Source organism: Cetorhinus maximus, chromosome 9, assembly GCF_964194155.1.
Source record: "Cetorhinus maximus chromosome 9, sCetMax3.hap1.1, whole genome shotgun sequence".
Lineage (NCBI taxonomy): Eukaryota > Metazoa > Chordata > Chondrichthyes > Lamniformes > Cetorhinidae > Cetorhinus > Cetorhinus maximus.
Genome location: NC_135887.1, coordinates 121,524,071 through 121,551,881, shown reverse-complemented (window position 1 = coordinate 121,551,881; position 27,811 = coordinate 121,524,071). Strand labels below are relative to the sequence as shown.

The 27,811-nt window shown below is 43.2% G+C and overlaps 1 protein-coding gene across 3 annotated transcripts in view; it reads right to left on the bottom strand.

The window, feature by feature from the left end:
• The window catches only part of shank2b (SH3 and multiple ankyrin repeat domains 2b), a 1,028,817-nt gene that overhangs the window by 759,869 nt on the left and 241,137 nt on the right, over positions 1-27,811 (bottom strand). For all 3 annotated transcript variants that reach the window (XM_078549478.1, XM_078549479.1, XM_078549480.1), the window contains exons 4-6: positions 22,799-23,002; positions 20,336-20,407; positions 13,949-14,057 (exon numbers count right to left, since the gene is read on the bottom strand). In XM_078549478.1, coding sequence (XP_078405604.1) covers positions 13,949-14,057; positions 20,336-20,407; positions 22,799-23,002 — 385 coding nt within the window. The remainder of the gene's footprint in view (positions 1-13,948; positions 14,058-20,335; positions 20,408-22,798; positions 23,003-27,811) is intronic.

The following is a 27,811-nucleotide window of genomic DNA, read 5'->3' as shown; positions in this document are numbered from 1 at the left end:
GACCTGACCTGACTAACCCCCATTACACAACTCCCCAACTCCCCCCACAGCCCGATCTGACTAGCCCTCACCAAGTGACTAACCACACCCTCTCAACCAGCACCCCTCCACCACCACCCACCCCCACCCCCCCACCCCCCCCCCCCCCCCCCCACCCCCCCCACCCACCCCCCACCCCCCGAAACCCAACCCGACCTGACTAGCCACCACCACCGGACTCCCCACTCTGATCCTTAAATTTCCCTCTGACTAGACAGACTAGCCTTTGGCTCAATAACCCCTTCTGGCTCGATCTGACTACCCCTTCAATCCACCTACCCAGCTCACCCATCTACCACCCAACCCATCTATCACCCAACCTAGCTGCCACCCAACTCAGCTGCCACGCTACCCAGCTGCATCCCACCCACCTAGCACCCTGCTGAGTTGCCACCCTACCGACTTTCCTCCCCCACTTAACAATTACACACCTATACACTCACCCATTCACTCAACTATTCACTCATAGACTCTTACACTCGCAAACTGAGAAGCTTCGGAACCTTCCGGCAGCTCATGCCATCAAAAGTGCCATGTCTTCTGGGCAGACTTTCTTTGTTGTTTTGCATGAGAGTTCCTGCACTGAGGGAGTCCTGCAGGATCCTCCAGCGGAAGTTCTGATGGATCAGAGTTGGACACAGGGGACAAGTCTCTGATCAGCAGCTTTGGACCCTTGTTTCTTTTTGGAGGGAATAACTGGGAGTCATTTTCACTCTTGCTCTTGGACAGTAACTTGGCAGAGCCAATCACCCACCCGAGTGAGTTCAAATGACGGCTACCTAGAGCAAGCAGGAGGTATACTCGGCCAACTTGCTGCCCGAGACACGAGAGTAAAAATGGCCTTTATTCTCTTTACGTGCATATAGAACTGACAATCGCATTCACTCAGACCGCAATTAGATATTCTGCTGCAGGCTTACTTCCAAACCTATCACGCTGTGACTAAGGCCCAAAAAGCCATGCTGCAGCATTAGCTCCTCACTGCAAACTAGCCTGCAAACTACTCTTAGTAAAGATGAGCACTTAAGGCTTTCGTCCAACATTGCTCTCTGCACTATTGCAGCATAAGCATTAACCTGCTGAAAATAAATAGAATAACCATCTGCTAAAATAACATAAAGAAGAATGTCGCATAAAAACTATCCGTTCGCTAATACTGCCTAACTGTAATGATCACAAACCGCATACAGGGCTGATAGGGGTGTAGTCGGAGGAATGTCAGCATGGAGCTGACCCGCTCCACACCAGCCTGCCCCACAGCCATAACATAAGAACATAACAACATAAGAGCTAAGAACAGGAGTAGGCAATTCAGCCCCTCAAGCTTACCCTGCCATTCAATACGATCATGGCTGATCTCATTTCGGCCTCAACTCCAATTTCCCGCTCCCTCCCCATAACCTTTTAACCCATTACTAATTAAAAATCTGTCTATCTCCTCAAATTTATTCAGCGTCCCGGCATCCATTGCACTCTGAGGTAGTGAATTCCACAGATTCACGACCCTTTGAGAAAAGTAATTCCTCCTCATCTCAGATTTAAATCTACCACCCTTTAGCCTAAAACTATGGCCTCTTGTTCTAGAATGCCCCACAAGGGAAACATCAGCTCCACATATACTTTGTCTATCTGCTTTAGCATCTTATATCAATTAGATCTCCTCTCATCCTTCTAAACTCTAGAGAGTATAGGCCTAAACTGTTCAATCTCACCTCATAAGACAAGCCCCGTGTCTCTGGAATCATCTAGTGAACCACTTCTGAACCACCTCCAATGCAACTACATCCATCCTCAAGTAAGCGGACCAAAACTGTGCACAGTACTCCAGTGCGATCTCACCAATGCCTTATACAGTTGCAACACTTCCCTAATTTTATACACTATTCCTTTAGCAATAAATGCCAAAATTCCATTTGCCTTCCTTATTACCTGCTGTACCTGCATACTAGCTTTCAGCGATTCATACACGAGGACACCCAGATCCCTCTGCACTGAAGCATTCTGAAGTTTCTCTCCATTTAAATAATAAGTCGCCTTTTTATTCTTCTGACCAAAATGGAAAACCTTACACTTATCCACGTAAAACTCCACCTGCCAAATTTTGGCCCATTCACCTAACCTGTCCATATCCATTTGTAAATTTCTTATTTCTTCCTTGCAACTTATTCTCCTACCTATTTTGGTGTAATCTGCAAATTTAGCTATAGCACCTTCTATCCCTGAATCCAAGTCATTAATATAGGTTGTAAATAGTTGGGGCCCCAGGACCGAAACTGTTGCACCCCACTAGTTACAGCTTGCCATCCAGAAAAAGACCCATTTTACCCGACTCTCTGCTTTCTGTTGGTTAGCCAATCCTCTATCCAAGCTAAAATATTACCCCTAACTCCGTGTGATCTTATCTTGTGTATTAATCTTTTGTTCGGCACCTTATCAAAGGCCTTCTGGAAGTCCAGATATACCAAATCTACAGGATCCCCATTATCCACTTTGTTTGTTGCATCTTCAAAGAACTCTAGCAAATTAGTCAAACACGATTTACTCTTCATACAACCATGCTAACTCTGATGTATTGCATTTTGACTTTCCAAATACCCCATTACTACTTCCTTAATAATGGATTTCAACAATTTCCCAACGACAGATGTTAAACTAACTGGTCTACAGTTTTCTATTCTGCCTCCCCCCTTTTTTGAACAAGGGCGTTATATTAGCTTTTTCCCAATCCACTGGAACCTTTCCAGAATCCAGGAAATTTTGGAATATTATAGCCAATGCATCCACTATCTCCGCTGCCACTTCCTTTAAGACCCTGGAATGTAGGCCATCAGGTCCTGGGGACTTGTCACCCTTTAATCCCAATAGTTTGCTCAGTACTTTTTCTCTAGTGGTGGTGATTGTTCTAAGTTCCTCCTTCTCTATACCCTCTGCACTACCTGTTACTATTGGGCTGATACTAGTGTCCACCACCATGAAAACTGAGGAAAAATATGGATTCTGCGTCTCTGCCATTTCTGTGTTCCCCCCTATTAACTCCCCAGTCTCATCCTCCAAAATTCACTTTAGCTACTCTCTTTCCTTTCATATACTTGTAGAAGCTTTTGCTATCAGTTTTAACATTTTGCACTAGTTTTCTTTCATAATTTACCTTTGCTCTTTTTATTATTTTTTAAGTAACACTTTGTTGATCTTTAAAAGTTTCCCAACCTTCCAGCCTGCCACTGACCTTTGCAATTTGGTATACCTTAGCTTTTGCCTTTATGTAATCTTTAACTTCCTTGTTTAGCAATGAATGCTTTTTCCCTCTCTTACCATCTTTCTTCCTCTTTGGAATATATTTTACATGAGAGGAATTGAATATCTCCTTAAATATCTGCCACTGTTCATCAACTGTCCTACCTTGTAGTCTTCCTGCCCAGTCCACTAGGGCCAAATCTGCCCTCATGCCTAAGTAGTTACCTCTGTTTAACTCCAGAACACTAGTGTGGGAGTCAAGTTTCTCACTCTCAAACTGAACTTGAAATTCTAGCATGCTATGATCACTCTTCCCTAGAGGATCCTTTACTATGAAATCATTAATTAATCCCATCTCATTACGCAAAACCAAATACAGAATAGCCTGCTTCCTGGTTGGTTCCACAACATATTGCTCCAAAGAAACAATCTCTAATACACTCTACGAACTCTCCCTCGAGTCTACCCTTGCCCATTTGATTAGGCCAGTCTATAAGCATATTAAAATCACCCATGATTATTGGCGTGCCTTTCTTACATGCTCCCAGTATTTCCTGGTTTATGCTGTGCCCTACTGCAGACCTACTGTTTGGGGGCCTATAGATTACTCCCACCAGGGACTTCTTTCCCTTGCTATTTCTTATTTCTACCCAGACTGACTCTACGTCTTGCTCTCCAGTGCCTATATCATTCCTCACTATAGCATTGATCTCTTCCTTTACTAACAAAGCTACACAACTTCCTTTTCCTTCCTGCCTATCCTTCTGAAATGCTGAGTACCCTTGGATATTCAACTCCCAAACCTGTTCTCCCTGTAACCACGTCTCAGTAGTTGCCACCAAATCATACCTATTTGCACTATTAATTCATTAGTTTTATTCCAAATGCTACGCGTATTCAGATACAAAGCCTTTAAGTTTGCCCTACTGTCAATTTTCCCTACTCTTATATGATTTGTTGGTGCAATATGGCGTTCAAACACTTTGTCCCTTCCTTTCACTTTTTGGTAACAATCAGTTTCGTCACTAACCTGCACTCTTACTCTCTCCTTAAACTTTGATTTTTATATTTCCACGCAGCTGAACCCTCCCCCCCACTATTTAGTTTAAATCCCTATCTACAACCCTAGTTATACGATTCGCCAGGACACTGGTCCCAGCCTGATTCAAGTGGAGCCATCCGAATGGAATAGCTCCCTCTTTCCCCAGTACTGGTGTCAATGTCCCATGAGTCGAACCCATTTGTCCGACACCAAACTTTGAGCCATGCGTTTACCTCTTTAATCTTATTGACCCTGTGCCAATTAGCTCGTGGCTCAGGTAATAACCCAGAGATTATTACTTTCTTGGTTCTGCTTTTTAATTTAGCCCCTAGTTGCTCGTATTCCCTCAGCAGAACCTCTTTCCTCATTCTACCAATATCGTCGGTACCTACGTGGACCACGACAATTGGATCTTTCCCCTCCCACTCCAAGTTCCTCTGCAGCCCAGGTGAGATATCCTTAACCCTGGCACCAGGTAGGCAACACAGCCTTCGGGACTCTCGATCCTGGCTACAGAGAAGAGTCCCTAATCCCCTAACTATACTATCCTCAATTACAACTACATTTCTCTTTTCTCCCCCCACTTGAATGGCTCCCTGTACCACGGTGCTATGGTCAGTTTGCTCATCCTCCCCACAGTCCCCGCTCTCGTCCACACAGGGAGCAAGAATCTCAACGCAGTTGGATAAGGGCAAGGGCTGAGGCTCCTGCAGTGCTCCTTCCTGGATCCCTCTACCTGCCTCACTCATAGTCACACCCTCCTGCTCCTGACCACTGGTCGAATTTAAGGTAAAATCTAAGGGGTGTGACTGTCTCCTGAAACACAGTGTCCAGGTAACTCTCCCCCTCCCTGATGTGTCGCAGTGTCTGAAGCTCAGACTCCAGCTCATCAACTCTGAGCCAGAGTTCCTCGAGCAAATAACATTTGCTACAGATGTAGTCACGAGTAACCACAATGGGTCCATCAGCTTCCACATCATGCAACTACAACATATCGCCTGGCCCTGCATCTCTATTTTATTTAATTAGTTTTTCAATTTGTTTTCAAATTTCCTACTGATCTTTAGTTCATCAATCTGTAAAATATTTCTCCTATTTACCTTTAATCTGAAAGCAAGTTAGAATGGAGATTCAAAATACACTTTTTAAAATCAACTGGAACTCGCTCTCTCTGCTGAGTTGAAGCTGAAGTGTTAGGCCTCCGATCCTATGCCCCAGTAGTCACCTTTAATCTGAAATCAATTTCGAATAGGTAGTTCAAACTAGCAGTTACTTACCAACCAATGAACTTACGGTTTTCCTGTGATGTCACTCTTTGTTTTTTTTTCACTCGGCAACGGTGACTGCAGAGGACACTCTTCGCAGACTGCTTCCTGGCCACGGTGACTGCAGAGGGCATGCTTCCCAGACTGCTTCACGCGACGGTGATTGCAGAGGACACTCTTCCCAGACTGCTTCCTGGCGAGGGTGACTGCAGAGACACCCTTCCCAGACTGCTTCATGGCGACGGTGACTGCAGAGGACACTCTTCCCAGGCTGCTTCACGGCGACGGTGACTGCAGAGGACACTCTTCCCAGGCTGCTTCCTGGCCACGGTGGCTGCAGAGGATACTCTTCTCAGACTGCTTCACGGCGACGGTGACTGCAGAGGACACTCTTCCCAGGCTGCTTCCTGGCCACGGTGGCTGCAGAGGATACTCTTCCCAGACTGCTTCACGGCGATGGTGACTGCAGAGGGCACTCTTCCCAGACTGCTTCCCGGCGACAGTGACTGTGGAGGACACTCTTCCCAGACTGCTTCCCAGCGACAGTGACTGCGGAGGGCACTCTACCCAGACTGCTTCACGGCGATGGTGGCGGTGACTGCAGAGAACACTCTTCCCAGGCTGCTTCCCGGCGACGGTGACTGCGGAGGACACTCTTCCCAGGCTGCTTCCAGGGCGACGGTGAATGCGGAGGACACTCTTCCCAGGCTGCTTCCCGGGTGACGGTGTCTGCGGAGGACACTCTTCCCAGGCTGCTTCCCGGGCGACGGTGACTGCGGAGGACACTCATCCCAGGCTGCTTCCAGGGCGACGGTGACTGCGAAGGACACTCTTCCCAGACTGCTTCCCAGCAACGGTGACTGCAGAGGACACTTTTCCCAGACCAAACGTGCTGCAGGCAGGCTTAACAAGGGGCAAGTGCGACTTCCACCCCTCAATGGGGAGGAAGACCCGCCCTCTGGAACTGCCAGCCAATCCGATTGGCTGGCAGCTCCATCAGTGCCAAGAGCACATTAGTGGCTGCTCCCGGGACTGCAGGAGGAGGAGGAAGAAGGCCCATGGATTCCCGGAACAGCTAACTACGGGGTCTTGGGTAGGGAGGGTTTTGGCAGGTCAGGAAGGGGGGAGGAGGGGTGGGGGTGGTTGGGTTTAAGACTGCGGATGGAGGTAGGATGGGGGCGGGGTTCCATCTTAGGCGGGGTCACCCACCTCAATCTTCAAAGGGCAGCCCTAAAGATAAAACACACCTTCCTTCCCGCCCGTTGAGGTTATGAGTTAAAAAAATCAGGCTGCCCATGCCAAACATTTTATGGCTTGGTTAACGTATTATCTGGGTCAATTAACTTGGTAACAAGCCTAATTATCCCATGATCACCTATTTAACTATGGTGGGCGGGCTGCCGATTTCAGCACCCACCTACCCCATCCGGTGTTACGGGGGTGAGCCCAGGGATGGGTGGGAAGGTGGTGGGGTGGGCACCCGCCCTATTTTATGTGCCTCCCCCCCACCCCCCACAGAAGCACGCTTGGTGGGGGCTTGTAAAATGCAGCTCATAGTCTACTGTATATGTGGCACCAATCTGATGAGCCCTCCACATGTACTGATCACAGGGGTCATCTTTGCCTCCTGTTCCTTCTCATTTTCCAACATGTTACACAAATTAAGACTTGCTGCTGTACCCAAACTGCTGCAAAGCCTCACTCCATGGGGTGTTGGTTGCTGGAACTCTGTCGGCTCAGACCGCAGTTTGAATGGAAGCTTATAAACACATTGCGTATGTAAAATCGAGACTGAATAATATGGGGAGAATAATGTAGTGTATAAAAAGTCAAAACTGACTAATTTTGCTGCTTAATAAACATTGAATAAACAAAACCCTAACAATTTCAATGACACACATGTTAATGGCATTTATATAGCACCTTTAATGTAGGAAAACGTCCATTGGCACTTCAGAGGAACGTTAACAGACAAAGTTTGACACCGAGCCACATAACAAGATATTAGGACAGGTGACCAAAAGCTTGGTCAAAGAAGCAGGTTATAAGGAGATCAAAGAAGAAAGAAAAATCGAGGTAGAGAAGTTCACAGAGAAAATTCCATTTGTCATGAAGATGTGCTTTATGTCAAATAATGATGTTTAATCTGCTGGCAGGTAACATGAATTAAACTATTGCAAATGCATTTTTTAAAACACAGACTTAAGTTGACTTGAGATCACAGACAAAAATGGCTACCCCAATTTGTATCAGTGTGCATCCCACATTCCAGTCCATTGGAATGGAGACAGCAAGTCTGCAAAACCCACCAAAGACAATGACTTCCTGGGGAATGTAAAGAACCCAGATCTGCTGTCCATTAACAAGCCATTAAGGCAGTCACCTGAGGTATTCAACTGTTGGAGACAGACATTAAGGCTAATCACTTGGACAATGGGACTTGGGTTAAGATAGCTTTCCAGACATGAGCTAATCAAATTATCCTTGAAATAAATTGACACTGACCTTATTTGGAGCCCCCTGGCAATTGGAGAAGGAAGTTCACATGGCAAACCAACCCTTTGTATGTTTTAAGCTCATGTTTTCTTAGCAGAACTGAGGACAAGAAGCTCGGAGAGAAGACCCAAGTGGTGTCTCTCCTGCCTCCCTTTTTCTCAAACCCACCTGGCAAGCTTTGAGCCTTGTTTGTTGACCATGACCATCCAGGGACGCCCTGCTGCAGGTAGATACCTTTTAAAAGAAATTCAGCTCCGCACTACCATTTCCAAAGGAATAATCAAATCAGCCAGCTACACTTTTAAATCAGAAGCAACAGGACCATCGAATTCAGCTTGAAACGAACCGAGACACCAAATGGCAGACTGTATATTCCTTTTATTTTTCACGGATTCTGCTTTGACCAACCTATCCTTCCCCACTCTGTAACCTGTATGTATGTGTGAACTTCCGAGTGTGTGTGCGCGAAACTCTAACTCAGAGTTGGAAACGTTTTCAAAGGATCCCGGGGAGCAGGGGTATTTCCCATTGGAAGTTCACACTTCCTGGGCAATTCGTAAGGAGTCCTGGCATCAGGGATTCCGAGGGATCCTGTAGAGTATCTTGTGGGATACGTCCGGTGTCTGAATATCTGGAGGCTGAAACACCTGGGCCATTGTTTTTCATAGATCGGTTTCAGTGTAATAAAAGCTAACCTCTTTCTCTGTTAAACTCAGCAACATCTGTCTGATTTTTTTTTAATAATCACAGTGTGTAAACTGTTAATCACTCACTAAATTGGCAAGTATATCCTTTTCCAAACACAAAAACTCGTTGCAGCCAAAAGAGGAGAGGGAAGCTGGGTGGGGGGGAACCATTCGACCCCCCCCCTCCTGGTCGTAACACTGTTTAGGGGACAAGATATGGCCACCAATGTTTTGCTTATTTATTAGTATATTTCACAAGTGAGCCCAGGTCTCAACAACTCTTTATACAACTTCTCAAGCCGTTAGGTCCACGTCCAAAGGTCAATTACACAAATATGTACTAACACAAACTTGATCCCGACAGTAAATTCACTTCAGTCACTCTTCCCCAGGGTGAGCTTGTCAAACAGGACCAATGGTGTGTTGGGGAAGGAAACAGTTAAAGGAGTTAATTATTAGTTAACAAGCTAAGTACCCATTTGATTGTATAACATGTGAGATTAGTTCTGTCTGTGGAGAACTTTATGACCAATAACAAAACTCTGTCTGAAAGAGGCTGTCTTGGTTTCTGTCTTCATTTCCAAACAACTAATGGAGATTAACATGGCGGAGTGAAGAAAATCAGGGAAGCATGAGAGGGCAGAATTGGAGGAGTGCAGAAATCTTGGAGAGTTGTAGGACCGGAGGAACTTTCAGAGTTAGGGAGAGGGATTTGAAAACACAGGTGAGAATTTGAAAATTGAGGCATTGCTTAACCGGGAGCTAATATAGGCCACCGAGCACAGGGGTGACGGGCGAATGGGTTTTGGGTGAGTTAGGATATGGACAGCAGAGATTTGGATGAGATCACAAGCACAAAAGATGTAAAGTGGGAGGACTGTCAGGATAGCACTAGGATGGTAGATCCAGAGGTAATGAAAGAATGGAAGAAGGTTTCAATAACTGATGAGCTGAGGCAAGGCTGAAGATGAGTGATGGTACGGGAAAGTGGACAAATCATTCATATTTAGTGCTTGTTCAACTGCTTACTCACAAAAAAAAGTTTCCCTCTTTTGGTTCATCATTGTAATAATGAAGTTTCAAACTGCAGTGAGTAAGTAAACCACCAGGAATACCTGCAGCTGCCACTACAAAAAACATGTACAGCTGAATGTCCCCAAGAACTGCAAAGGAATCCACTGTTTGCCAATAACTTTGTGTGAGATTGAGAGGGGCCCCTACAAAATTTCAGTGCTTGTTGCTTTAATGGTTTGAAACACTCTGGAGACTTTTCAGCACCAAGTTTTTAAATTTGTATCACATAATTGTTACAGGTGAGGAAAGCCATTAAGCCCACCTGAATTCATCCACCAAGAAAGACTCGAAGGTTTCCCCCACTCCCCAGCAGCTAACTGGTTCTTAAATAATTCCAGGAATCTTGCCTTCATTCTATCTGACAGTCCATTTCATAGGTTGTTCACTCCTTGTGTGAAGAAATTCCAGGCATCATTACTAAATTTGCTTTTTCCTGATTGGAACTTGCGTCCCTTGTTCTAGTCTAACAGTTTAAAGTAATTTTCTGGATTTGCCTTTTCCACATTGTTATATATTATCTCCTAAATTCCCTCAATCCAGGTTGAAAAGCTTGAGTTTCTCTACGCTTTCCTCATTACTTAGACCTTTTACTTTTCTAACCGTCCTCCAGTGTCTAAATGTTTCCCTTGTGTTGCAATGACCAAAACTGGTTGCAGTATTGAAGATTTAAAAGCAAAATACTGTGGATGCTGCAAATCTGAAAAAAAAATAGAAAACGCTAGAAATACTTAACATGTCAGGTAGCATCTATGGTGAGAGAAACAGAGTTAACCTTTCAGGTCAATGACCTTTCATCTTTTGACCCCTGGCTGGAGAGTCTAGGAATAGGCATCACTGTCCCAGAGCAAGGGGATGACCATTTCCAACTGAAATGGGGAGAAACTTCTTCACTCAGAGGGTGGTAAATCTTTGGCATTCTCTACCCCAGAGAACCGTGGAAGCTCAGTTGTCAAGTATATTCAAGGCTGGGATCGATACATATTTGGGAACACAGGGAATCGAAGGATATGGGGATAAGGTGGGAAAATGGAGTTGACGTAGAAGATCAGTCATGATTTTACTGAAAGGCGGAGCAGGTTCGAGGAACTATATAGCCCACACCTGCACCTATTTCTTATCTTCTCATTCCTGTTGCTGACTTAGTGAATCGGGGTGCAGTGTCAGTTTATATGCTGAGAATATATTGGGCCCAACTGCACTTCTTGCTGTCAAATAGCCGTTAATGGATAAAAGTTACTGTTGATGATGATATTAAGCAAGTTCAATATTCATATCAAACACCTCCCTCAGTTCTTTAACAAACACATTAGCTACTTAAAGGGTTAATGCCTCCATAAAATGTCTGGCAGAGGAATGTGATACAAGTGTATTCAGCATCTGTGCGATAACATCATCGATGGTAATTTCTACCTTTTCGTGTCTAAGCTCAGACAGGACAAGCAGTTTGACAAAGGACCAGTGGCCAGTTGGCACCCATGGAAATGTTGTCCAGCATTAGGAAACTGGGGTAAATCAAAAAATGCTACACCATTATTATCTGTTCATAAAATTTGGTCTTAAGCCCTTCCTGACTGACCTATTTACACAAAGAATTCCAAACAAAGCATTAAGCATTTTTAAAGTTCTCCTATCATTTCTGTCATTCCATTTGGACGCATATTTTTTGGTATGACTGCTGAGAAAGAATTTCTTCATTCTCTTTGTGGAGTTCCAAAAGGTCTGGTGATTGATGTGTGCAACAGTGTAGAAAGATTACAAGATGCGAGACAGAATTCTGTAGGTAACTCAAGATGTTTCAAAAGGAGAAGTGAAAAACATTCTTAAAGCTACAAATTACAGTGGCAATTATTAAAGGGTGAAGCGCTGATGGGGTAAGTTTGTTTGTTGCAATAAGCATGATAGTGGCATCACAGCCCTGATTCTCTAAAACCAGGTCTGCTGTTCTGCGGTTGAATTAGAGCCCACCACAAATTACCCCCAAGAGTTTAACATACTAATTCTCAGTCTGGTATTATGATGAAGGCATTAAAGGTGCATATGCACTCTGAGTCAGGAGGTCTGGGTTCAAGACAAAAACAGAAACAGAAATACCTGGAATAACTCAGCAGGTCTGGCAGCATTGGCGGAGGAGAGCACAGTTGACGTTTCGAGTCCTCATGACCCTTCAACGGAACGTGAGGACTCGAAACGTCAACTGTGCTCTCCTCCGCCGATGCTGCCAGACCTGCTGAGTTTTTCCAGGTATTTCTGTTTCTGTTTTTGTTTTGGATTTCCAGCATCCGCAGTTTTTTGCTTTTATGGTCTGGGTTCAAGACCCACTTGAGGGATTTTGGTTTTAATTCTTACATGTGGCGTGAGCACCACTGGCAATGCCAGCACTTGTTGCCCATCCCTAATTGCCCTTTGAGGGCAGCTAAGAATCAACCACATTGCTGGAGTCTCATGTAGGCCAGTCCAGATACCTCCCCTAAAGGACATTAGTGAACCAGAGGTGGGATTTTACAACAATTAAGGATATGGTCCCATGATCACTATTACTGAGACTAGCTTACATTCCAGATTTTTTTTTTCTTTTTTGATTAATTAGTTGAATTTATTAATTGACCAGCTACCGTAGTAGGATTTCAACCCATGTTGCAGAGCACTGTCCTGGGCTTCTGGCATACTAGCCCAGTGACATTACCATTACCACTATGCCACCGTCCCGCCCAACACTTCAGTGCAGTGCTGAGGGAGTGCAGTGCTGAGGGAGTGCAGTGCTGAGGGAGTGCAGTGCTGAGGGAGTGCAGTGCTGAGGGAGTGCAGTGCTGAGGGAGTGCAGTGCTGAGGGAGTGCAGTGCTGAGGGAGTGCACTGCTGGAAATTTTATCTTTCAAATAGGACATGAAACTGAAGCCTCTCAAGTGGACATAAAAACTCCCAAGGCATTATTCAAAGAAGAGTAAGAGTTCTCCCCAATGCCTGGGCAATTATTTATCCCTTTGATCATTGCTGTTTCTGGGAGCTTGTTATTACTTACAATGTAATCTGTAGCTTTAAAAAATGCCACATTTCCTGCAATGCACTACTGGCTAAACTTCAAGAATATTCCATAGCTGTAAAGAATTTTGGGATGTTCTGAAGTTGTGAAAAGTGCTATATAAATGCAAGATTTTTTTTACTTTTGTTCATTCATTAGCTTATTTAACACAAATGGGTTAAAACAAATCGTGGTCAGAAGAATGTCACAGGAAGATGTAAAATGTTCATCCATTGATGTCAACCTTGTAGTCTTTAAAGACAGGAGCTATAGCTATCTGTCAGGGAGAATGCAAGGGGAAGCTTGCCTCGATGGGCAGAAGGGCCTTTTTCTGTGCTGCAGACCTCTATGACTCTATGACTCTTGCAAGGGATATCAAGGATAACTCTGAAGGTTTTTGATGAGATGTTAAACCATCTCAGGTGGACATAAAAGATTCCATGATCCTATTCAAAGAAGAGCAGGGGCGCTCTCCCCAGTGTCGTGAATGATATTTATCTCTGAACCAACTTTACTAAAACAGATCACCTAGTTGTTAATCGCAGTGTTGCTGTGGGATCTTGCTGTGCACAGATTGGCTGCCGTGTCACCTACATTACATCAGTGCCACCATTCCAAAGGTGTTTCATTGGCTATGAAGCGCTCTGAAACAATGTGAGGTTCTGAAAGTTGCTATATAAATGCAAGTCTTTCTTTTATGTTACCAGTGCTGCACTTGAGCTGTACATAACGTAATGCAACTCATTCAGAAATCCCCATCCATCCATGTTTACTGTATCTTGTTTCCACTCACTGCCTCCTTAATAGCCCAACTAGTATAAATGAGGCAATAAAAGGCATCAGTTAGCACAATGGCCACAAAGAACTAGTGCACTGTGCAATTATGATGCCGCTTATAAATAAATTATGTACAGTTATTAATGAAACTGGTTAAATTATGCAAGGTTACATTGTGCCTGTATTGTCCCATCATCTGCTGTTAACATGTGTCCACTGACAACACAGACATGATTAATCATCTTAATAATTCTGAACATTCTCAGAAGCAGAATCAAAACAAAGAAACCCCTGCGGCATCTTGCTCATCAACATACCTCCACTCTCTGAGTCATAATAATTAGGATCCAGACCTCTATCCAGCAATTTAGCAATTTTCTCAAGTGCCCGATGTTGAACATAATCCATAAATTTTCTAAGGTTGGCCTGAAAAAAAAAAACAAAACGCAGTTGTTTGTAAAGTACCTTGGGCGCCGTCACCAACACACCAGTCTCAGCAAGGTTCAGAACTTAAGCCAAGTATAGTTTATTATCACAGTCAGAGAGGAATAGCTGCTTAGGATATGAAGCAATTATCAAGTATATTAGAGGGCAATTCCCAGTGCTTCTTAGCCGTGTGCTGCTCATTGCAAAGAAAGGAAAGATAAGAAAGGAAGGCCATGGTTTGCTTTGGACGTTATTGTATTGATTTGTTCGGTTGGAACAAGAAACTTGCCAGCAAACTTGCTGATCTGCAGCTGGTCACCTTTCAGTAAACAATAGGAACGTGATACTTGAACTCAAGTTTCTGTTCCTAAGAAATGCTGCTGCACAAGTGATCATATTTAAGCTCACCCAGTGCATTGCTCACACACTGAATTTCATCAGCCTTGGGATATGTGCTGTACCATCTTGTTTTAAAAGCACTGAGGCCCAGCTCCATAGACCAAATCTTACAGCACAGAAGGAGGCCACTCGGTCCATCGTGGCCATGCCAACACTTTCAAAGAGCTATCCAATTAGTCCCACCCTGCTGCTCTTTTGTCACAATTGCACAATCTTCTCCCCTCAAGACTTTAACCTATTCCTTTTTTAAAGTAAAATTGAATCTTCTTCCTTCAGGCAGTGCATTCTACATCATCACAATTTGCTGCATATAAAATAGTTGCCCCATCTCACCTCTGGCTCTTTTGCTACTTACCTTGAAGCTCAGTCCTCTGGTTACTGATCTTTCTGCCATTGGGAACAACTTCTCCCTTTTTACCCTATCAAAACCCTTTGTGATTTTTTGAATGCCTGCATTAAACCTTCAACCCTCTCATTCCCCACAATCCCAATTCGCAGCATTCCTAACCTCAATCGTGTACATAGAATCCTAGAACCTTACAGCATAAAGGAGGCTATTCAGCCTGTCGTGCCTGTGCAGGCTCTTATGGAACAGCTATTGTGCTTAGTCCCACATCCCCGCTTTTGTCCATAATTATGTAAATTCATCATCCTCAATGACCTCTGCAATTCCCTTTTAAGATTATTTATAGAATCAGCTTCCACTGCTAGGTGAACTATTCCAAACCCCTCTGAGGAAAGAAAACATTCTCCTCATCTCATCTCTCTAAATATTTGTCAATGATTTCAAACCTATAGCCTTTGGTTATTCACCCACTTGCTCAAGGCTAAAGGCCTTTATCTACTCTATCAAACTCTCTGATCATCTTGAAAACCTCCATTAGATAACATCATAACCTTCTCTGTTTTAAGGAGAACAGCACTAACTTTTTCAACTCCTCATAACTGAAGTTCCTCAATCCTGGTAACATCCAGATCAATCTCCTCTGCATCCGTTCGTAAGATCCGTGCATCTTTCCTGAAATGTGATGGCCAGAATCATGTACAATAATCCAGCTGAGGGCTAACCAGTGATTATAAATTATAAGGTTCTAGAGTGGTCTTCTTTTTCTTGTGTTTTTTATTCATTCGTGGGATGTGGGCTTCATTGGCTAGGCCAGCATTTACTGCCCATCCCTAGTTGCCCTTGAGAAAGTGGTGGTGAGCTGCCTTCTTGAACTGCTGCAGTCTATATGATGTAAGTACACCACAGTGCTGTTAGGGAGGGAGTTCCAGGGTTTTGACTCAGCGACAGTGAAGGAATGGTGATATATTTCCAAGTCAGGATGGTGAGTAGCTTGGAGGGGAACTTCCAGGTGGTGGTGTTCCCATCTGTCTGCTTCCCTTGTCCTTCTAGATGGTAGTGGCCATGGGTCAGGGGGCTTGGTGAGTTCCTGCAGTGTATCTTGTAGAGGGTATACACTGCTGCTACTGTGCATCAGTGGTGGAGGGAATGAATGTTTGCGGAAGAGGTGCCAATCAAGTGGGCTGCTTTGCCCTGGATGGTGTCAAGCTTCCTGAGTGTTGTGGGAGCTGCACTCATCGTATTCCATCACACTCCTGACTTGTGCCTTGTGGATGGTGGACAGGCTTTGGGGAGTCTACGCCCTTAATTATAAACATAAGTAACCCGTATGCTCTTTTTTAAAACCTTAATTAATAGCTGTTGCGAGAAAATGCCAAGAATAGTCAAGTTGGGTGAACAGGAAACTCTCAGAGGAAAATTAACTAATGGGGTGATCTCCGTTTGACTCCTTGCAGCCACAGGAACACAAAGCATGTCTGTAGCCGCAGAAGGTATCCAAGGCTTCTCAGCTGTGGATGGTAAGATAAAAATGGAGGAAAAATTAAGTCAACTGTCACTCAGTAGCCATTTGGCAATGTACTGGGGGTCCCCATATCACTGGTGGAGGGCTGTATTGCAATACTTATGGACCACCTCTACTATATGAAGAATATATTTTCTGTAGTTAAAGCACCCACTAATGCTGCATCATATCCCTATTTCAGAAAAGGATTTTAAGTCCCTCACGGTCTCGCCCATTATTATCTCTGTAACCTTCTCCAGCCCCACAACCCACTGTGATATCTGCGCTCCTCCAATCCTGGATTCTTGCACATCCCCTATTCTAATGAATTTAAAATTGGTGACCGTGGTTTCAGCAGCTTCTGTCCTAGGCTCTGGAATTCCCTCCCCAAACCTCTCTACCTCTCTCTCCTCCTTTAAGACACTCCTCTCAACCTACCCATTTAACTCAATTTGTTGATCATCCTTGTTCATTCTTACATAGCTTGGGTCAACATTGTGTTTGATAACCACCCATGTGAAGAACCTTGGAATGGTTGAGAAGTGATTAAAAAGAGCTTTATGAATAGAGGCATAGATTACAAAAGCAAGGAAGCTACGAAGAACCTTTATAAAACACTGGGTCGGCCTCAACTGGAGTATTATGTCCAATTTTGGGCATCACACACGAAGAAGGAAATGAAGGCGTTTGAGAGCGTGCAGAAAAGAATTACTTGAATAGGTCCAGGGATGAGGGACTTCAGTTTTGTGAACAGATTGGAGAGTTTTGGGGTGTTCTCTTTGGAGGAGAGAAAGTTAAGAGATTTGATTGAGATGCTCAACATCAAGAGGAGTCTGGACAGAGCAGTTAGGGAGAAATTGTTCCTATTGATGGAAGGGTTGAGGCAAGAGAGCATTGATTGAAGTAGAATGGCAAAAGAACCAAGGAAAAACAACAGCTGCTGGTTAGGATCGGAATGCATTGCCTGGGAGTGTGGTGGAGGCAGATTGACTCGAGGCTTTCAAAAGCGAATTGGATAATTATCTGAAGTGAAAAAAAAATTGCTAGGCAACAATAAAAAGGGACCAGCTGAGTTGCTCTCGCAGAGAGCCAGCATGGACACGATGGGCTGAATAGCCTCCTTCTGTGCTGTAGCCATTCTGTGATTCTGTAAAGGCTTAATATAAACCTGTGAGTGTTAAAGTGTTCGAACTACACCATTAAGGTGGGATGATATTGGCAAATCCTGGCTTGGTGGCTACCAAGAGGTGGTAACTTGCCCACTACAAAATTGTTTTATTTGTGGGCGAGATTTTACCAGCCGTTTGGGATGGATTGGAAGGTGGGAAGGCTAGCAAAATGGCAGGGGATGGGGTGGGTGGTGTGCCCATCACCTTCCTGCTGCCATGCTATCTTGCCAGCGGGAGGAAAGATGGTGGATGACCCTCCCACCCAGAGCCCAGTTGAGTCACTTAAGCGGCCAATTAAGGGCCTCCTCCTGGTTCCGCTGGCATTTAACCAGCCTGCCTTTTCGGGTGCTCTTTGGTCCACGGAGGACCAATTGGCTGGCAGCCATCGGGGGCGGGTGGCCATCCTTAAAAGGGATAGCAGCTCCAAGGGGCAGCAAGATGTGACCCCAGGTCCCACTGACAGCCGAAGCATGGTTGTGCCCCGCTTTTGAGGCTGGTAATGGGACCTCTGCTGTATTTCTGGTTATATGCTGTTTGAATATAATCGGTTTAAGAAAGGCTGATTTCCAGTGGTGTCGTTTCCTTGCTGGATAAATCCCATGCCTGGTGTTAAAACAAGCAGAACCAGCAACTTAAATGATACAATCAAATCTAGCAACCCAACACCAATTTCAAACAATCCTGTCAAACTGAAACGACTATCGATAGCTTAGTTTGGGGAGCTAGGAATTGCTTCAGTTACACCAAATTATTTCTTAATTTAGAAGAGGCAAGAAGTTGCTGGTTAACAGCAGTTTGGGGCCTTCCAAATAATGGATTGACGTGCCAAATCACATCTGCCAACCAGATACTGTCGGCTAGAAATTCGCCTCAGGCAATGACACAAAACAGACCCTTTTGGATGGCTTGCTCATTGGTATGCAGAGCCTAATAACCAGTTGCATTGCAGTCAATGGAATTAAATATCAGGCGTTGTATATAACAGGCGGCCAATCTGATACCGCAGACAAAGTTCTAGCCCTGCGCATTCTGCTTAGGCGACCGACAGATATTCTCTGCAACCAGAGGAGTTTGATCTCCGCTGCAGCAGGAAATAATCCATAGGTAATGGCTATTGATGAACTCAATCATCTCAAACACGTTTGAGCCAATCTGCGTGCTCATAGCGCTGAATTTTGCCCTTGATGGGTGGGCGGGCCCAACCAACTCGGCGGCGGACAGGCAGCCGATCGCCACCGCCAAAATGGGCCCCGCCGCCATTTTAAGTGGGTGGGCCAATTAAGGCCCGCCCAGCATGACGCCCAACAGGAAGCGCCATGTGCTTCCTGTGTGGGCGGTGGGAGGGGGGGGGGATTCCCCAACTGCGAGAGTGCGCACTTTTGCGCATGCGCACGAAAGAGCTCACATCTCCCTGAGGCTAAGTGCTGCCTCAGGGAGATCGCTGAAAGGTTTTCAAAGTTTAAAAATAGAAAAATAAAAAAATCATTAACATGTCCCCCTCATGTGACAATGTCACACGAGATGGGACATGTTAGTAAAGTGCACAAAAACTTTATTAAACTTTTTTAAAGCCGACATTAAACCTCATCCCGCCACTGGATGAGGTTTATTAAAAAATCACTTACCCGCCTGCCCGTTGGGCCCATGCGCCGAGCCGAAGTTCGCACGGGCTCCTCAAAATCGGCGTCAATTGCCGAGTTAAGTGCCTTAACAAGGTCTTTAATTAATGGCGGGCGCGCGTTGCGCTGCATAATGCGCCCGCCCACCTAAATATCGCGATGCAGCGCGCTGACTTCGGGACGTTCACGCGACATTTTAAGTGTTGACGTCACCCACGCGTCAGCCAGAAAATTCAGCCATAGTGTTCTCTGCACTTTCCCAAATCCTGCAGACACTTTACATATTTCAATATGCACTTTCAGACATTAATTCACCATGATTGCTGGGCTGTGCCTGATATTATTTATTTCTGCTGCTCCGTCTCTCTCTCTCTCTCTATCCCATGTTCTATGCAGCTCTCTCTATATTTTCTCCATCTCCAGGTACATCTCTCCATCTCCCTCTCTATGTATATATTATAAAATTGATGTCAAAATGTTTTTTAAAAATTAGTATCTATAATTTAAATTCCGTCAATTTAGTATCGCTCTATATTTTAACAGAACTAGCTGGAAATAACTTATTTGTTAATAATCTGAAGCTTGGGATGTTTGATTTAATTAGGTGCTTTATAAGGACCTAAAAAATAGGAGCAGGAGAAGGCCATTCAGCCCCTTGAGCCAGTTCCGCCATTCAATAAGATCATGGTTGATCTGATTGAGGCCTTAACTCCACTTTCCTGCCTGCCCTCCATAACCCTTGACTCCCTTGTCGATCAAAAATCTGTCTAACTCAGCCTTGAATGTATTCGTCTCCACTGCTCTCTGCGGAAGAGAATTCCAAACACAACCCTCTGAGAGAGGGAATTCCTCCTCATCTCCGTCTTAAATGGCTGACCCCTTATTTGGAAACTGTGTCCCCTGGTTCTAGATTCCCCCATGAGGCGAAACATCCTCTCAGCCTTTCTCCTGTCAAACCCCCTCAGAATCTTATATGTCATTAAGAAGCAAGCATTGTAGCTACTAGATTAACCAGTCTGTGTATAAGTGCAGTTTAACACATGTGCAAAGGTAGTCATATGAATAGAAATGTTATTTTTATTCAGAGAATTTGCTTAATTTTCTTGTGAAGTGAAATGCTGATAATTTAAGAATAAAAATTTATTAGGAAAATGAGCAGTAAATTTGGCAAAAATCATTATCGTTCTCTCTGGGTTATACGCGTTTCGTTTGAAAGGATGCTGAGATTATGAAAGTATGTTCACCTTTGTATGAAGTTTTGAAATTTGCTTCTCATCAACGTTAGCTTGCTTGTATACTCTTTTCTTGTAGCAAAACTGGAAATAGAAACAAATACATATTCCCTGATTTAATTCACAGTGACACTTATCGAATAAAAAAAAAAATCATGTAGCTAGCTTTGAGTTAAATAAACAGAGCTGGATGAACAGGAAATTATTTACAAAGTGATTATATGTGTCGGCTTGGTGGATTCAAGTCCCACTCTTAAGAACCAAACACTTATTGCCCTGGGCTGAAAAAGTACTACATTAGCAGAAGTGCCATCCTTCAGATGAGACATTAAACCTGCTGCAGTGGATGTAAGAGCTTTGTTGAGAGTGAGCTCTTGTTAAGAGAGACTTAGGCTTCCAATGCAATGAAAAGGCTGAGTACAGAGTAAATAGGTTGCGTCTGAGTGCAGGCCTGTAAAGGAACCTGCCCAATTTGTGTGGACAATCTCCCACAGGGTGCTCTGGACAGTACTTCTCTCCAAACCAACAACAGATCTGTATGTATGAGCTGTTGCACAAACTGGATACGCATTTGTTGATATTAGAAGAATGATTTGTGTTTAATTTGTAAGTAATTAGATGTGCTAAGGCATGGATTATATTTCCTAATTAATACGAACCATTCTGTTCTTTTAACCCATCTTAAACCATAAATGGAAAAGTAAGCAAGATTAAATTTGCAAGGGCAAGATTACTTAATTCAAAAACGCAAAGTAACCACATACAGGTGATTGCTTTAGTTTTATGTTCCATATATTAGAACAGTAACTAAACTTCATTGGCTGTAAAGCACTTTAAGATATCCTGAGGCAATGAAAGGTGCTATATCAATGCAGGTCTTTCCTTCATCCTTTCTTTTTAATTGGTTAAACAGTGCATGAGCGTTAGAGGTGCACAGACTTCTGTTTGTTAGTCACATGCAACCTGAGTTCTGGTAATCCTACCTTGGACAACAAGCAAACGTCATTCTACTGGCACTTAAATATTTGTAGAGATTTTGAAAAGGCTGCTCTTGGCATTGACGATTAACTCTTAAATCAGGACACCAAGGCCTGTTATTACGAGCAACCTCCAATCTATAAAAACTAACGGGGCGTTGATTAATAGGTGCCAATTTTTGGAAGGGGATGTTGCCTAGTGAGTGTCCAGCACAAGGGGAGTGAGAGCAGTGAGGCTTGGCCAGTCTTAACAGCCAGGCCACATTTCACATGTTGCTTGGCATCTACCTTATTAAATCAACCAGGAAGCCGGCAGGAGGCACTGCCCAGCTTGAAAAATCAGGCAGCTCAGAGGTCACCTACAGGGTCCAGGCAAGACTGGTCCCTGTCACTTAGAAAGTAGACCAAAGAGCTTGGGGGTGGTAATCACAGATGGATGGGGGTGTAGGTGTTGATAGTTGTTGGAGGTAGGAGGGCAATGGTGGCAAGGGGCAAGTCTGACCATAGGCCAAGAGGATACCTGTAAAGAGAAAAATATATTTTTAAACTTATTCTTCTCATTCTGGATCTGGATACCTGGCAGCTTTGAGCTAAGGAAATGAATCATTGTTACCACCCTACCCACCATCAGCAACTTTGACCTGAGGAAGTGAACCACCACTCAAGTCTCAGGTAAAAATAACAGTCAGGTCTCAATAATGCCATCAGGGTCAAATTTCCACATTTGAAGAATGTGGAATTACAATTTAAAATTGCAGTCAACCAGATTAAGATGGGAACAGACCAGCGCTACCTCCTACTCCACCACAGCATTTCCCCCCACACCCAACTTCACCTAGAGAGAGGGTTAAAATTCTCCCCATAGATTTTTAGTTTGACGCATGAACCCTATGAATGAGCACCAAAAAGACAAAAAAAAATTGAATGCTCCTGATGTACATTGGTTCAAATGCGAATATAGAAGTAAATTGCACCCAAAGTGAAACAGTCTCAGTGTCAGCTACGTCCCAGTCCAGAGACTTGATTTAGGCTGGCACTTTGGTGCACTATGATGGGACCACTGCACTGAATGAGTTGCTGCCTTTCAGATGAGATATCAAACCAATGCTCCACCTGCCCTCTTAGATGGCCACATAAAAGCTCCCACATCACAATTCAAGGAAGAGCAGGAGCATCTCCCTAGCATCATAGTCAACGTTTATCCCTCAACCAACACCATTAAAATAAGCATCTGGACATGTATCTCGTTGTTTGTGGGAGCTCACTGTAAACCAATTGGGTGTGGCATTTCCCACATTATGAGAAAATTAAGTCATTGGCTGTGAAGTGCTTTGGGATGTTCTGAGTCGATATATAAATTTCTCTCTTTCGATCTGTCAATTTTTAAAATTTCTCAAATCACCAAATTCAATAATGTCAATGATTAGAATTACTATGTTTGTTGGGTCATTAGGTAAGGGAAGACCCAGATACCTATTGGCTCTGTTGCCACTGTTACCTCGAGTGAGGGAACTCCTTTGTTGTTTGGCTGGGGGTATTCTTTGAGCAGGCGCTCCTCATCCAAAAATTTGCCATCCCTTCCATTGCTTGCTGGTTGGAAGAGACCATAATTCAGCACATCTTTCAAACTATGGTTCAGGGTGCACAGGATCCGTTGCTTGGCAACCCACACAGTGGCATCTGGATTAAATCTCATACATTTCTGTAAAAGATAGCAAAGTAAAATGGTACCAACTCATCCTGTGCAATGAATTCAACACATTTCACTTCCCCAAAATGCGTACTTTAACTAAGGATCACGGTCACTGGTTTATGGTGTTCATGCCACTCGATCCTCAAAATATTGGTTAAAAATCCCAGTAGCCCACGTTATAAAAATGGAATTTGACTTATTAAGGTATCAATGATTAATGATTCTAATTGCAAACAGACAAACTCATCGCATCCAAGTTGCAAAATATTAGTAAAAATCTTGGAATCCTATCAAATGAAAAAAGAATCTAACTTATCACTTAGTATCAACTGATGGACAGACACATGACTGGATAACCACAGTTTTGATTCTGAATGGTGTAAACAGGTTAGTACTTAAAACTTTAAAAAGTTAACACAAATTTAACACTTTCAGTAACTTTTTTTTGAGTTTAGTTACTTTTCCATGTGCCAATTCTCAGTTAAATCACAAGCTCCTGAACAAAATATGGAATGAAATTCAATTTAGGTTTGCAGATTACAGTGACTTTCAGACAAGGAAATTCATGGTGCGTGAATTCATTGCCACTGTGGAAAAATACAAGAAAGCCTGACTTTACATCATGGCACATGCATCAGGCATACTTGAAAAGACATAAATATTCAATGGGATCCTATAGCACATAAGTGTTCAATGCAAATCTTTTCCAGAAGATGAAATTTGAATAAGTTTGAGCACAATATGAGAAAGGACTGAAAATTAGAGTGGGTAAATTCAATGACAAATCAGATACAGAAAGAGAAATAAAGAGGGAAAGAAAAATTCGAGGAGAAAAGCTAAGTAAGAGTAAAAATAGAAAATTACACAATTTAAAATCTCCAACAACAATTCAAAACCTGAAGGGATGAGGCTTCAAACTTTTAATTACTGATTGCATATTTGGGGCCAGAGAGATTGATTGGTAATCATTAATAATTATCACATAGTTGAAAGCATACTTATGGTGTTAATGACTATGCTCAACTTTCTGTGGTGCATTGAATGGGCAATGAATGCACAGACGCAATAACTTCATGGAGATTCTGGGGAGGTTGAGTGTGAGATGTCAAATTGTCCAACAACTTGTGGCAAATTGCAATTCATGGGATATCTCTCCCTTGCTGCAAATTGCTGACCAATTTGTGTCTTAACAAATAAAAGCTAAAGTGGCATAAATAAACCTCTTTCTACAATGTAGAGAAATGGACTTTACTGTCTGTTAGACAAGTCCAAAAAATATATCGTGCTTTAATCTTTTGTTATTTGCATCTTTCCTTTTTTTTAAATCACATACATACGCAACTGTGCTTAACAATATCTATACTGATAATACTGGAAAAAAACATGTTTAACTCAGGACTTCTGTTCACAAACTTCCTCCAAATTTTAATAATGACACAATCCTTTCACAAATTATGAGCAATCTAATATGAAATAACATTTTCAAGCTATTATAATAAGCAAAAGAAAGTCAGCTGCCAGAAGCGTTTAGAACAGTGGTTCCCAAGTGGGCCGTGAGAAATAAAATCACATTAATCTCCCACCCCTCGTATTGTCCTACCAGTGAATTTTTTTCTTCCAAACAGTTCAGCAATGTGACTGCTTTTTGACATCTGATTGGCTGTCCCCTCACATGGCTCTTTTGCTGCTGTAAGCTTCACAGGAAAATAGCAGCGCACTGTTAGTTTAAAGGAGGTACTTTCAACAGGTGTAAAAAAAAGTCCTTTTTCTTTCTGGGTGACCACTTTGCAGAACACCTTCGCTCAGTCCAGAAGCATGACCCCAATCTTCCTGTTGCTTGCCATTTCAATTCACCGTCTTGATCTCATGCTCACATTCCTGTCCTTGGCCTGCTACAATGTTCCAGTGAAGCCCAACACAAGCTGGAGGAACAGCACCACATCTTCTGATTAGGCACTTTAGTCTTCTGGGCTCAACATTGGATTCAACAGCTTCAGACCAAGAACTCTGTCCTCCATTTTGAATTTCTTTCCCCCAAGTGCCAGTCTGTATATTCTTTTCATGTCTTTGCTTTCAGACAGTGCTGAGCTTTATTTTGCTAGTAACACATTCTGCTGCTTTGCTTTCAGGCAATGCTGACCTCTATTCTGCTATTAACACCTACTTTGGACCAATGCTATGTCTTTTTAATACTATCAGTACCACTCCATTTGCCTTGTATTCCATGACATATTTGTCATTTAATCTTCCCTGCCCTCTAACCTATCCTTGACCTCAATTTTGCTTCACCTGTCCCTCCCCAGTTTTTTTAACAGCATAAAACCCGTCCTATTCCTGCCTCTGTTTGGTCCTGAAGAAGAGTCATATTGGACTCGAAACGTTAACTCTGTTTCTCCCTCCACAGATCCTGCCAGGCCTGTTGAGATTTTCCAGCGCTGTCCTTTTCCTTTCCCTATGTTTCTTCCCCCTTCTCTCTACTCTCAATTTAGTCGATTTAAAAGCAATTTGTTTAAGTTTACAGCACCCGACTCCCCCAAGCCCAATCCGTCAGAACCCAACCTGATTAGGGCCCCCAAGCTCTGTGGCTCCCAATCCTTTCCCAACAAAGAATGCTGACCCGCACACATACTGCGGACTGCAGAACGCAACCACACCTTGCCCAATCAGATGCCCATACGTAAGCCCAAATGACCAGCACCTATTGCTTGCCAACTGCAGGAGAAGCCAAGCTAGCAACGTCCAACCCCTCCAGCGCTAACACCTCCCAACCCCATGGAACTGATCACAAACAATTCCAAAATATGTTACCAATTTTCTCTTTTTTGATGAGAAATGTAAACTGTAAATACTGACCTTTTTATTAATTAAATATTTATGATAAAAAATTAAATGAACTTATTTGTCTCCCTCTTTTGATATTTGCTGTTAAATCCTCTAGTTAAGATGTTAGAATTGCCTCAGTGTCTGTGCCAGGAAGGAAAACCTACACGCGAGAATTTTAAAAAGCCCAGATTGCTATTTAGTGACCCTGCCTGGAAATGAGTTCCGCAGGCGCTGTTGGACCAGCCCGTCCTCCACAGCCAATGAGCCACCAGCACAGAGCTCCCAAACTCACACAGGAATTAGCTGGGCAAGACACCAGAGACAGCAGCAACCCATGGAACTGCAACCTAGCAGAACATACTGTCCACAAACTATTGAACATTTCTTACTTAAATAAGGAACGACCAAAGTCAAGAACCCCCCCACTGCCCCCACCAAGCTGGACTCCACCAGACCAGACATGAAGGGTAAAAAGCACCTGCTCTCCACCCCAGGGCCCAGGATTTTCATCACAAATTTTCATTTTTATATGATGTATTTATTATATGTTGATCAATAATATCTGGACTTTTATAATTATATACTGAATCTTACAATGCTGCTTTATTGCTGTTTTGTTTTTGTTGGCATCTGGGGTTTGTTATGATCTTGGTTGAGACCATTAATTTTTTAAAAAGGAATTTGAACTCTCATTTATTAAGTGAAATAATTACACCACAAGGTTTCAGATCTTAAACAAGAATTAAACAAAGCAATTACTACTAACAACACTTTATTTCATAAACATATTTTTAAAGCCTGAAAGTCTCAACAGGACACTCCTCATTTTACTTTTATTTCCACCCCATGTATTTTCCTATACTTTACAGGATCTTGACGGTTCTTTCACTTCTCCTGGAACCAAACCAAGGTGTGCCACAGCTCTCAGGAATTCACTGATTCTCCCACCATTCTCTGAAATATGAGATTTCTTGGGGTCCTTTCACTAGCATTGGGCTAAGTAACCCTCCAACTTTCCTTCAGCATCTCACTGTTGTGGACACCTCAACTCAAGCTCAGGCCTTGCTGCATTCTTGCTTAGTGACTCCAACTCAGAAGCATCCCTGATTTCTAATAGCCCTCTGCTTTTGACCACAGCTTCTTTACAGCTTCCGACCCAGTCTTCAATTGCCTTTCTCAAAGCTGTCCCCTAGCTGACTGCCTGTTTCTATCAGAAATCGCACAGATAAACCCAAAACAAAGGGGGAGCTCCCTGCAGAACATATATCCATAGCAACATAGCATACCTGGGATGTCCCAGATAAGGATACAAACTAATTCATTTTACCTTCAAAACAGCCCATTTATTCTGGGACTCACATGAATAATTTAAACCCCTTTTGGAGACACCTGTGGACATCTTGTCTCCAACGAGACTCAGAAAGGGAATCACCCATTGTTTAGGGTTTTTTGCATTTCCCGCTCTGACCTTAGTGAATAAATATAGACCATCCTTTGAGCTGCAATTACTCTAGACTTTGTTTGCCAGCTTCTCAACCCGAGAGTTTTCATTGTTTACATTTAAAAAAATTCAACTCCCAAAATAAAAGTTATATTCATAAAACATATGAATCATGATATTGCATATTCTTAACAGGTTGCCTTAATTTTCAAGTGTTAAAATGAGGTCTTATTAGAAAATAGTTTTTGAAGCGATGATTTAGAATACATTTAAAAACACACTTTGTCATTGTTTACAGTTGCATCCGTCACACGTGTAACATGATTTAAGCAGGGGCATCAGCAATCTGACATATATTCACTTTAATGAAAATATGAACTTCAATGATTAATCTTGCACCATGTCCTGTTCACATGTCATCCATGTGCTCGCTGACTGGCTCCCTGTCCAACAAGGCATTGATTTAAATTTTTTTTAAAAAATTTATTCATGGGATGTGGGCACCGCTGGCTAGGCCAGCATTTATTTCCCATCCTTAGTTGCCCTTGAGAAGG